The sequence below is a fragment of the Notolepis coatsorum genome (genome assembly GCF_963971535.1).
Source record: "Notolepis coatsorum genome assembly, chromosome: 14".
NCBI lineage: Eukaryota > Metazoa > Chordata > Actinopteri > Aulopiformes > Paralepididae > Notolepis > Notolepis coatsorum.
This window is the reverse complement of record NC_140178.1, coordinates 37,551,773-37,564,285: the sequence shown is the minus strand read 5'-3', so window position 1 is coordinate 37,564,285 and position 12,513 is coordinate 37,551,773. Positions and strand designations below refer to the sequence as shown.

At 44.4% G+C, this 12,513-nt stretch overlaps 1 protein-coding gene across 1 annotated transcript; it reads left to right on the top strand.

Annotated features, from left to right (window-relative positions):
- Positions 1 to 691: 691 nt before the first annotated feature.
- On the top strand, positions 692 to 5,470 carry 42sp43 (P43 5S RNA-binding protein; the record flags this gene model as incomplete). Its single annotated transcript, XM_084329081.1, has 9 exons — positions 692 to 820; positions 990 to 1,090; positions 1,174 to 1,270; positions 1,401 to 1,489; positions 1,736 to 1,809; positions 2,344 to 2,424; positions 2,897 to 3,126; positions 4,166 to 4,219; positions 5,201 to 5,470. The coding sequence occupies 9 exons, from the start codon at positions 692 to 694 to the stop codon at positions 5,468 to 5,470; spliced, it is 1,125 nt and encodes a 374-aa protein (XP_084185207.1).
- Between the last annotated feature and the right edge of the window lie 7,043 nt (positions 5,471 to 12,513).

The following is a 12,513-nucleotide window of genomic DNA, read 5'->3' as shown; positions in this document are numbered from 1 at the left end:
TGAGTCAATTGTAATGAACCAAATGAGAATATCAATAATTTTCTTTTTATCTTTGACTGTGAATAATACCATGCTCAAATTGACCAGACCTGAAAAATCTAAGCAAATTAATAGATGGAAGATGATTAAACAGAAGGTTTTGTAGATACAGTACTGAATTATGCCATCTGGACACATGCAATTTGAAATATGATTATAGAATATAGAATATCAGGCATAAAATGGTTATGCAATTAAAATGCGATTAATTAGATTAATTAATTACAAATCCTGTAATTAATTAGATACATTTTTTTAATCGCCTGACAGCACACATTTTATCACCTGTACAAAGTGTACATTGTTTATTACTATTGCATTTTACTGTTACATTTGAACTCTGGTTGGACGCCAAGCTTATTTACATTGTATTGTACTTGTGCTGTATAATGACAATTAATTTGAATCTAATCTAAATATAGCTAATTGTCTGGGCCATCTCCTAGTTTCATAGGTATCTACTACCCTCTGCTGTGTAAACAGGTGCATCACAGCCAAATATTTTCTGCCAACGTTGATTCCAGCCACCTGCACTGCGCAGCTTAGATCAATCAACCAATTAACCACCTCCGATAAAAGGCGTTGGCAATGCAGCTGCTCTGCCTGCATATGTATGAGCTTTCTTACAGCAGTGTTTGAAAATTGAGAGAACATGAACGGAATACACAAACTTGACAGTATTCCACGACTACAACTATTCAACTGTGCCCATGCCGACTGTGGCGCAACGTTCACGCGACACTGGCGACTGAAGGAACACGAGACTGTGCATACTGGAGCGGTGAGGAAAGAAACATTAATTAATTAATTAATCAATTAATCCGACCCATTTCTATAAAACCTTCTGAAACATTTAAATCGCCTACTTTTTGTCCAGAACCCCGTGTAAAAATATAATGGGTTAAACAAATGTCAGGGACACACAATGTATTCATTTAAAAACTTCTCAGCGCCCAATGCAGTGCAGTGTTGACGGTTGCGTTCGTCGTTTCACACGAAGATCCCACCTGAGCCGCCACGTTCTCGGGCACACCGAGGTGAAGACATTCAAGTAAGTAACTGTGCACGTTAGTTTTAACTGTCGTTTCAGGCGACGTCTCCTGTTGCACAACTCATTTGCCTCTTTCTACGCAGATGTACGTTTGTCGCCTGTACGAAAAGTTTCTTCAACTCTGATAACTTGAAGAGGCACGTGGCGTACGCGCACGGAGAGATGGACAAGTATCATAAGGTTTGTCCACACGATGGTGCCTGAGCACCACATTGCATAGATCCCCCTCGTCCTGAGTGACACCTCAACAGGGGGCCCTTCCCGGCCTTGAATGCCAATTATAGTTATCTTTTTACCATTTTGTCCACAGTGCAATCAGCCAAACTGTATGCAGACCTTCAAGAAGCGTAGAGCATTTAAAATCCACTTGCAGGAGCATGGTGTGCCTGCTAAATTCAAGTAAGTCTATTGTCTTTTTCTGTATGTGGCATAGGTCCGTGCATAATCCTTTAGTATTTCCCAATAGGTAATACATGACTACCACATTACTGATCTTGAGTCCACTAGGGACTTTTGGTTTATGAATGATTTACTTTTTTAATATGTGGCTCGCTGGTTGTTGTTTGGTTGGAGGCAATGAATGGGTCTGGCTGTAGCCTATTCATGTGAATTGGTGATTAATTTTGTGTCTGGTGTTCTGCTCAGATGCTCAAAGGATGGCTGCAGGGCTGCGTTTGACTCTCACATCGCTCGTAAAGTCCACGAGAAAATGCATGCAGGTTTGTCTTTCTGTCTTTGCGGGCGTTCTCATCTTCATCCCTGCAGATGGTGGTGGAAGAGGTGCAGTTATTTTACTTGAGTAAAATTAGAAATACCCAGATAAAATGGTACTCTGAATTCTATTAAGTTAAGTATTTGACATTTCATTTCAAACCTTTATTTCAACTCTTAAGACACTGAGGTTACCTTTTGAAATGTAGTGGAGTAAAAGTACAAAGATTCCTAAAAGGGAAATGCACGTATAAAGTGAGAACCTCAGAATTGTACTTGCGTCCAGTACTTGAGTACAAATACTTTCTTTCCAACACTGCAGAAAGTCTAAAAGTAGGTCTTGCTTTAATTTGCTTTTAACATTTTACTACATCTAAAACACAACAGGGTTTCATTGTCACATTATTGCTTTTTTTTCTCCCCTTCACATATGGTGCATTTATGGATCGTCAAACGAGTCCCAGTAGGGTATCCTGCTGGTAATGGCCTTGCCACCACTTTCCTGCTGCCCTCATACCCTTGTTAATCTTTGCACTCTGCAGGGTACCGCTGCCCGCATGCCAACTGCCAGGCATTTGAGCGTACCTGGGGGAATCTTCAGAAGCACATGGCTAAACACAAAGGTAAAATCCCAAACGCTCATAACTCTCACTGGCCTTACAATGAAGCGACACGGTGTGGCATAGGTGTCTTGGCCTACAGTTCCTTACACCTGAGTGAGTCCACTTATCTGCTCACAGGGTATCTAGTCCTGACTCTGCCCCTTTGCAAAATCTAAAAGTCGGCTATAATTTCCTATTCTACTGCAGTGTTAAGGAAGGCTCACTTTCCGGGTATCCGCGGGGTATTAAAAGTCTTGGAATTATTAAATTCTCAATTTTAAGCTATTAAAGTTTCATCTGCACAGGTATTAAACTTTTGGGTGGGTTGTCAGGAGATGGTGGGGGGGGGGGGGGGGGGGGGGCGGCTGTCGGGAGATTAAATAATAAATGCTTTTTTGTACTAAAGTTGTTTGTGTCTGGCGAGAGCTTGTGAATGCTTGTGAGCATTGAAATGAGTTGTGCTCGCCTGTCGGTAACCAGTGTCTTGTTTCAGCTTCATACACGTGTAAGCTGTGCGACAAGACCTTTAAGACGGTGGAGTATCTGCGCCGACACAAGCGGACCCATGCCCTCCAGAAGCCTGTGCTGGTGTGTCCCCGCTCAGGCTGCCAGGCCTACTTCTCCACCACCTTCAACCTGCAGCACCACATCCGCAAGGTGCACCTGCAGCTCCTCAAATACCACTGCTCCTTCGCCGACTGCCCACACGTGTTTGCTATGCGGGTATGTAGTCTCTTCTTGGTAGGCCACTTAAAATGGGGGTCCCTGTCATTCTATGTAAATGGGTGAGTTTGTTAATTTTAGTTTGTGTATTCAAGTAATGATTTGCACAGGATGCCTTGCCACTTTGATTTGGGACCATTTGTGCTCATAACTGGGAAGCAATTGTTGGCTTTTAATTTGAGAAATGTCTATTTGTATATTAAATATTTATATATATGAAATAATTAGAATAATCCTTTGGCAAGAGTGCATCAATTACACAATTTTTTACTTAAGTTTATGCTCCAGTGAGTTTAATCTCCAGTGAACTGTTTGTTTAAATGTCTTTAACAGTTGTGATTGCATTTAAACATGCAAAAGAGGATTTTCTGACTAAATCAAGTCGAGTGTTCCTTTATTTATTTAAAATTTTTTTCCGTTTTTCTCCCCTCCCAATGTTAGTCGTTATGCCAATTCCCAATCCCCTTCCTGGTCGTTGCGCACTCTACCCCCTACCGTTGGTCCGGGAGGGCGGAGACTACCCAGCCCACCGCTTTTTTTTCACCTGGCAGCGCGGACTCTCACTGGGAGAGTAACGTCTGGAAGGTCACACTACCTCTCCTAGATCCTTTCCTTGCTGTGCAGGCGCCCCGACCGAACTGTAGGAGTCTCTGTTTACAACGACCAGGACCCACCCTCGCCGGGTTTCCCACCCGCTAACTGCCAATTGTGTTAGTATGGACTGTCGGCCAACCCGGAAGCACCACAGCTGGATTCGATCCCACCGTCTCTGTGGTGGTAAACGGATGTTTAGTCCACTGCGCTACCCGGCCGCCAGAAGTGTTCCTTTATTAATTACCTTGGGGAAACGGGGGTACAGCACAAAGACTCAACCATAAACGTACTTGGTTCTCCACAGATTTTTTTTTAATCACATCTTTCTAAAAACATTGCATTTGAAGATGCAGTCTACCGTAGATGGGCTGTCCATTCCCCTATGTTCTGATGTGTAGGTTTGTTTTGGACATCCTGTAATGGTAGCATTTGTTCTATCCCACAGGAGAGCATGACTAGACACTTGCTTTGCCATGAACCAGAAGGCAGTGTTGTGAAGGTGAGTGTCTTCTGCGGTGAAAAGGCATAGGCTCCCAACCACCACTGAGCCAATACTTGTTGGCTGAGGGACTATTGAGTCATCTCCTTAAACCATGAACTCGGAGATGTAGCACTCGTAGGGAAGACTGCCTTGTCATGCCTGTATTTTTCACCCATCCCAATTTTGAGTACTTATGCCAATTCCCTTCCTGGTCGTTGCGCGCATTGCCCCACAGTCGGTCTGGGGAGTGTAGATCTACCACATGCCGCCTCGGCGTTGTCAGCCTCTTTTCACCTGACTGCGGGGAGTAGTTTCACTGGGGGAACATAACGCTATTTCCCCTAGATCCCCTCCCTGCTAAACAGGCGCCCGACCGACCAGTATATGAGTTGCTGTTTACAACGACCAGGACGCATACCCCACTGGCTTCCCACCCGCTAACACTGCCAATTGTGTTAGTAGGGATGACTTGACCAAGCCAGAGGTACCACTGACTGCTGGATTAGATCCCAGAGTCTGAGGTGGTAGGAGAGTGCTTAGTCCACTGCGCTACCCAGCCGCCTCCTATTGGGAATGGGGCAGTATAACGCAGAATGTTACAAACATTGGAATGGTATTGTGAATTTTATTTATTTGATCTGCACCTCTGACGGGGAGTGTCACTAAAGGATTCATTCAGTTACTGAGTTCACTCACAATTAGCTGCTCTCCCCCCTAGTGGCATCCCACAAGAATTGGGTCACCATCAACATCAATCACTGTCTACTGTATCCTGGTATGAATGCTCCTGGTAGAAAAACACCATTACACTGACATTCTGGGACATGTTATAGGGTAGCATGGTTTTCCCATTTCTCCAAAACCAGGGTCAATGTGCACCAAGTATTTAAGTTACTCACATTCTGAACCATGATTTGGAGAAGAGGAAGGCTTCAGAGCATGTAACTTTAAGCTATGAGAGAATGCTTTGCATCAATGACACTGTCCTTGTTTTAACAGCAAAGGCGCAAGAGGTCCAAGAAGTCGTGGCAGAAGCGCCTGAAGGGGCACCAGCAGCTTCCCCTGGTGGAAGACGACCTGCGGCGGCTCTTCGCTCTGCGCATGCGCATCTCACGGCGTACCAAGATAGAGGCCAACCTGTCTGGCCTTTTCAACGAGCGCAAGATCCCCCGTTATGTCGACTCGGAGGTCAACTTGCATGACCTGTTCAGCATCAAGCCACACTACCCTTTCAGGCCAAAGCCTGAGCTTCCCCCACTGAATGGCTAAATAAGATTTGACTATGATCAAAATTTGTAAAAGTTTTTGATTTTATTTGTTTTAATAACATTTGAATGTTTGTATATCCAACATTTGAGATTTTGTTTTGTTCTACTTTATAGGAAAATTACATTGGGTTTTTTCATTTATTGAACAGTGACTGTTTGCTAGTTGGAACTAGTATGACTATTTTCTTTACATGACTATAGCTGACCCAATAAAACAAGTTTGATGCAAACCAGTTGAGTTTTCTTCTTGTCGAGTGGTTCTGCTCTCCATTTGCTTCAGTGGTGAATTTTCAGTCTGCAAATTGCGGTCACACTGAGCGGTGGAACTCATCTACAGTACAGCTCAATGGAGGGGTGCTGCTGCACTCCTGAACCTGCAAGAGTTGGGTTTGGCAGCTTTGCCTGCTGTTGTAACTTACAAGGGCACAGAATGTCATGTGTTATGCAGAATTTAGCTCTTTTGCAGAGTTTATCATCAACCTTTGATTTCACCCTCATTTTCAATGTAGTCTATGTACTCACTTTGATGGTACACTGTATTGGTTTGACATTAACCCTACATGTTGGGAGTTCATCAGATATGCACAAAGGACTGCAGAGTAAAGGCTTGGTCACAGCAGCTGTCAGTTCAGGGTAGCGGTCACTTTCAACCATTTTATTTATTCTCGAAGGCAGTTGAGGTTTCTTTCTAAAACACGATTACAGGCATACAAAGCGGATAACAAGTAATTTATTCAGCACGGCGGTGCAGTGGTTAACCCTGTTGCCGCACAGCAAGAAGGTCCTGGGTCTCGCCATGCTCAAGGGTTTCCCCTCCAGAAAACGAGATGCCCAATGGAAAAACATGCAGAACAGATTGCCCAACAGTCACGTCCTTGACGAAGACCGACAGGACCACTTGGATTGGGCACGCCACAACCCATGTCTGCTCCTGGCTGCCTTTGGTGGTAGGACAATGGGATGGGTCAAGGGCAAGAGGAAATTTTATAACAATTTAAATGCATGTGTTCGTTGCATGACTGCTACAAATAAAGACATGGTCTTCTAAAAAAAAAAATTGGGAAAAGAGAATGCAGCTTAGACATTGAATACAGGCCAAACGAATGCAACATACAGTACATGTTAGCATCACTTTGAAGACTAAAAAAAGTCTGCTTTATCAGTCAACCTTTTAGTTGCCAATGCTCTAAACCTTTTGAGGTAAACTGAGGCTAGTCTACTGCGGTATAAAAGTATGGCACTCTATAATTGACTGAAATGGCACGGTCAGGCAAAGGGCAGCTGTGAAATGAGGCTATAAATTTGACAAGTGGCTTGAGTCATGTCTGCCTCCAGTTATTCCTCAACAGGATCTCCTCTAGTGGTCGAGGAGGTGGGATGCTGAGGGAAGATGTGTACTCTTAACACATGTATTTCAATGTAAATTTATCCTGTTGGGTGGTTGGATTCATAATTGCCCAGAAAGAGGTGTGTACTCCATATGCCTGTGTACCTTGACTATACTTGCCCTCTCCAAACTGAAAGCCTGCCTGGCCTTGAATAAAATGGGAATGTGGTACCAGAAAATGTATTTTCTGTTTACTGCAGAGTGGAGGGACTGTGAGACCCAAGTTACTGACCAAACACTATCAGTGATGGCTAGAATAGAATGTAGAGCTATTACCTTAACATGTAAACCAAGAAAATACCACTTGCAGCACTTTTAAGATTTCATCAGGTTGCGTTCTAGCGGTGTCATCATTTCTGAAGTGTTTTTCTCAGCCGTGTTGAAGGTCATTTTCTTTGCTCAACAGCCGGAGGCCATCGCTACAACCTATTGTATACCTCCCTCTCAGCCCCAACATGAACCGGCCTGCGTCAGCCGCTGTGCACCCTGTGTCAAGGTTTCTGCCTGGACACACGAACAAAGGGGGTTTTGTGGTATTTCTGTTTGTTCATAATTACTTTGCCTGGGGTTATACAGTATTTGAAGTGTATTCAGTTTCTTTTGAAATATAAAATTTACAAAGTGTATTGGACAAAGAATTTTGTCAAAAGCATAATTGAAAATTACATGCATCCCATTTTTCATCAGTGTAAGTGGAATCCCTGACAAAAGTGAATCGGACGGTGGAGTTAAACCGTAACGTATGAGTGCTTACATTTGAGTGCTAACGTTTGAGAATATACTTGTCCTGTGCTTTGAGAGATTGAGAGATGGGGCCTGTTTCTATGGTGATGAAACATGGTAAACAAGCAGCAGAGGTGTTTATCTTTGATGTTGACTACCTTTTGTTCTTCCTCTGTCTTATTTGTTTATCAGTGGGGCGCTCAATCCAGAACATATGGGACTCATCTGCCTGGTTGCAGGTGTTCCATCTGTTGGCGAACATTTATTTAAATGATTAGATGTTCCCTGTGGGGTCCTTTTTGTTTTCCATCACTGACGAGTCACACAGATGCATCATAAATCCCTGCTTGTTGCATCTGACAAGAGCAACAGTGTCAAACCAAATCATGTACGGTTCTGTATTAACCGAACCCACCCACTCTAGCTTTTGGACAAGAAATGCCACACCAATTACAGAGGCCTTGGGGGCTTGCTCAGGACCTGTCAGCAGCCTTCGACACAGTCAACCATCAGATCCTCTTCACACCCCTTGCAGGAATGGGAGTTGTAGGTTCTGTGCTGGCATGGCTATCATCCTATCTCAATGACCACTCCTATCAAGTATCATGGAGAGGCACCCTATCAGACCCCTGCCCCCTACAGATAGGTGTCCCCCAGGGCTTGGTCTTCTCCTCTTCTCACTCTACACCAAATCTCTGGGTAACATTATCACTTCTCATGCCTTCTCATACCACTGCTATGCTGATGACACTCAACTCTTCCTCTCCTTTCCTCCCTCAGATACCAAAGTCTCTGAATGATCTGGGCCTGCCTGTCCAACATTTCACCTGCATAAGGAGGACCAACCACCTCAAACTGAACCTGAGCCTGAGCAAAATGGAGCTATTTCACTTGCCAGCTGAATCCTCTTCACTGACGGACCTTTCAATCACAGTGGAGAATGTAGCCGTGCCTCCGTCCCCGACCACCAAGGACTTCTCTGCTCACATTACCTCAACAACCAGAACCTGCAGATTCTTCCTGAGCAACGTGAGAAGGATCTGCACCTTCCTGACAAAAGAAGCCACTCAACTCCTTCTGCAATCAACAGTCATGTCTCACCTCAACTATTGCAATGCACTGCTAGCTGGTTTACCACCAAGGTGCTTCAACACATACAGAACGCAGTAGCCTGCCTGATCTCCAACCTACCAAAGTCAGCCCACATCACCCTACTTCTCAGAGAGCTGCACTGGCTTCCCATTGCCGCATGAATCTGCTTCAAGGTTCTTGACCTGTCATTATGTGCAACAAGGGGAACGGTTCCCTCCTACAGTACCTCCAGTCAATGGTCTCTAACTACACACCCTCAAGATCCCTACACTCTGCATCTTCCAGCCGCCTGAGACCCAGTCCTGTTTTGGCTCCTGAGGTGTCATCGAAACTCCACTTATTTATATTTACTGTCTTTTGCTACTATGAACAATCCTACTATTCTAATATGTCTACTACTATGCACTCAGAGTGAAGCACTCAAGTTTGGCACTGATAGATGAACAATGCCACTGACCCAATGCCAGAGGTGTACCCCTCCTGCTTACTTGTTGTACACAATTTGTAAGTTGTTTAGGATAAAAGCGTCAGCTAAATGACTAAATGTAGTCTGTGACCTGATTAAAGTCACTTAGGTCTTCTGACTGGTTATCCCTCACTCTACTTAAAACAAAAGGTGATGGTGTCTTTGAAGTTGCGGCTCTGACATTGTGGAACGGTCTTCCTATAGAGCTGCAGTCTCTTTTTATGCCTTTAAAGAGCAGGTGAAGACTCATTCATTCAAACTGGCCTTTGTCTTGTAATTTTGTGTGTTTTTTAAGGTGTTCTTTGCTGCTTATGTCTGTTTGATTGTTTGCTTTTTTTTTATTTTTATTTTTTTATTAGCATTCATTAGCAAATTAGCGGTAATGTAACTACTTGTTCCACTTTACTGTTACATTTGCACTCTGGTTGGATGCCAAACTTCTTTTCGTTGTACAGTACTTGTGCTGTATAATGACAATACATTTTAATCTAATCTAATCTACAGGCAGCCATACTGGAAAAAATAGAACTGCACCAACATTACATGCAAGGCCTCTATTACCCACATGAGGTGGATGACCTTTGGAAGAGCATGATGGACGTGTGACACTTGCATCACAGAGCAACATGGAGGAAAAAGAGCAATTTACTCCACAACATATCAATCACAGCAAGAGAGAATTGGAGCAGTGACAGTTTTATTCCACATTCATCACTGATTCTTTGATGAACTGGTGGAGAGTCTATTCCTCATCTCCAACAGTCACCGACTCTGGAATAACCTAGAGCAGGGGTGGCCAACCAGTCAGAGACTAAAGAGCCACAAAAATGACTGTGGTACCACAAAGAGCCACAGTAATTTTTGTGGCTCTTTAGTCTCTGACTGGTTGGCAAGTGGCAACCCCTGCTCTAGGTTATTCCAGATATTTTTTTCAGTCGCGGCACCCTTCATGTGTTTATAGGTCCCACCCTCTGGCCTCTGAAGTTGCTAATGTATTTTTTATTTGGGCATCACAGGGTTAACCTCTTAAGCCAGAGCGGTCCGGTACTGGACCGCAAATTACATCACGCCATAAATCCATCTCTACAGAATGTATGAATTAATGTTGCGTTTTCTTTTCAAATGTAGCCAAGAGTAAATACCCTAACCCTGTCAAAACAGCAGTCAATGTGTATATTTTCAGCATTACGTTTGTTTACCAATGATTTTAACTGTTATTAGTGAAATATAAGATTATCGAAATCTCAGGCCATTGAATTGGAAAGTGCAAATGATCCCATGTTGACAGAATCTGGCTATGGGTCGACAATAATGTGGTCAAGAGGCATGGTTTCTATCTTTAGCCTTTGGCGTGGTTTATTCATTCACATGTTAAACAGCAGTTCTATAGTTCTCCTCTCACTGAGAGGCAGGTGGAAGAGAGGTAGAGGGGGAGGAGACATCTCTTTATATACTCGCCACCTGGTGGTATCATGAGTGGCTCCGCCTAGAGCGCCCTCTAGTGGAAACGGTTATATATGCAGTTAGACAGTTACTTGCAATCCTACATAGAACCTCTAACTTCAACACCCCAGCCTACAAAAACAACAGTTGGTGGAGATCCTGGATAATTGTCCCTGATTGAATGAATAGTCAATTGATGAATGGTCTTAAGCCCGACGGGACCGGTACTGGTCCCAAAATGACATCACGTCATAAATCAAGCTCTCCAGACTGTCTGACATAATTATCGTTATTTTTTTCAAACATATATTCAAGAGTAAACATCATAACCATGTCACAACAGCAGTCATAGTGTATATTTTCAGCAATATGTTTGTTTACCAATAGGTTAAAGTGTTATTAGTGAGATTTTAGTTTTTAAAATGTGTTGTTGTGATCGCGAAAATCCGCCATTTTGAAAAAGCGACCGTTGCTGTATGTAGTCATTTTCAGTCATTCTGAGAAGAGGCCATCCAGAGCTTTCAATGAGCGTTGGATTTTTTTTTTAAACTACACTTCCCAAAGGCTTCTAGCTCCCTTCAAACAAATGACTTGCTTATGAATTCTTTTTAATTCTCTTATTACTCGGGATTATATACCACAAAACGAAGGTTATCCTATAACCCTAGTTACATGAGTTCTTGTGAGCGTTCTGCTCTAGTGGGAATTAACCTCATGACCTATATATCACTGAAAGCTTTCGCTACATGCACCTTCACTTGTCCGGCCATGCCCATTTCCGCTTATGAATATAAGCGAGGGGCGTGACCGTGCTTCTTCTTTCCTGAGTCTTGACCTTCATTCGGAAGACAGTCAGGGGTCCTTAGTGAGTGAGGAGCAGAACGCTCACAAGAACTCATGTAACTAGGGTTATAGGATAACCTTTGTTACATTTCGTTCTTGCTTCACGTTCTGCTCTAGTGGGACACAGGAACGGAGCAGGATGCGGAGAACCCGACAAATGCACCCGCTGAGGTCCCCTTACAACCATCAGAACACTGGAAAGAGTCCGGGCCCCCCCACCCTTCCTAGTGAGGGGTGGGGGGGGACAGGACAGGACACCGACTGTGCGAAAAAAGGTGACAGCACCCAAAAGACACATAAGGTGAGTAGACCGCTCGCTACCAGGGAAACATACACGAAGCATAAGCTTGTGTTACCGCTCCCACACCTCATGGGGTCGGGGTTGTTGAGCCCCGACTCCGCCCGCGAGGCGTCTTGTGGGATCGGGGTTCTGAACCCCGACCCCGCCAGTGAAGCCTTAGAAGCGGCGGCGCGGAGGGAGTCCCAGCCCCATGGACCACTCAAAGGCAGGCCTGCCGCAGAGTCCAGGAGCCAGGACCTGACAAAAGGGACCTGGTGAGGTCAACAAGGCCGTGGCATCGAGACCTCTCCAGGCATTTACTTGTGACACCACCGGGGGCGTCCGGTACGCCGTGTACAATGTCATAATCTCGTGGGGTCACAATCTCGGACCCTGACTCCGCCAGTAAACTGACTCTACCACGAACCCTGACCCTGCCAGTAATCCTGTGTCTCGCGGGGTCGGGTCCAGAGAAAGAGTTTGACACAATTGGCATAATCATGCGGGGGCAAGGGAGCTGAGCGATCATGGAGTAGACGTGTTTCACATGAGCTCCCTTCTACCGTGCTGAATATACGTTTCTCCCCATTAGTCTTTATTTTATTTTTATTTGTTTTTTTTTTATTTGTTTGCTAGGTCGTCGTGTTTAGTATACATTCATCAACTTTTTTCGACTTTCTACGATGGCGGGGGTGGAAACCAGAGCCATGAAAGAATTAGGCACGACACCGGCACCGCCGAGCATGGCCGCACCGTCTCCCGCTGTCGGGGAGTTAAGCGAAGCTGTGCTCTTGGTCATGACCAAGCTAC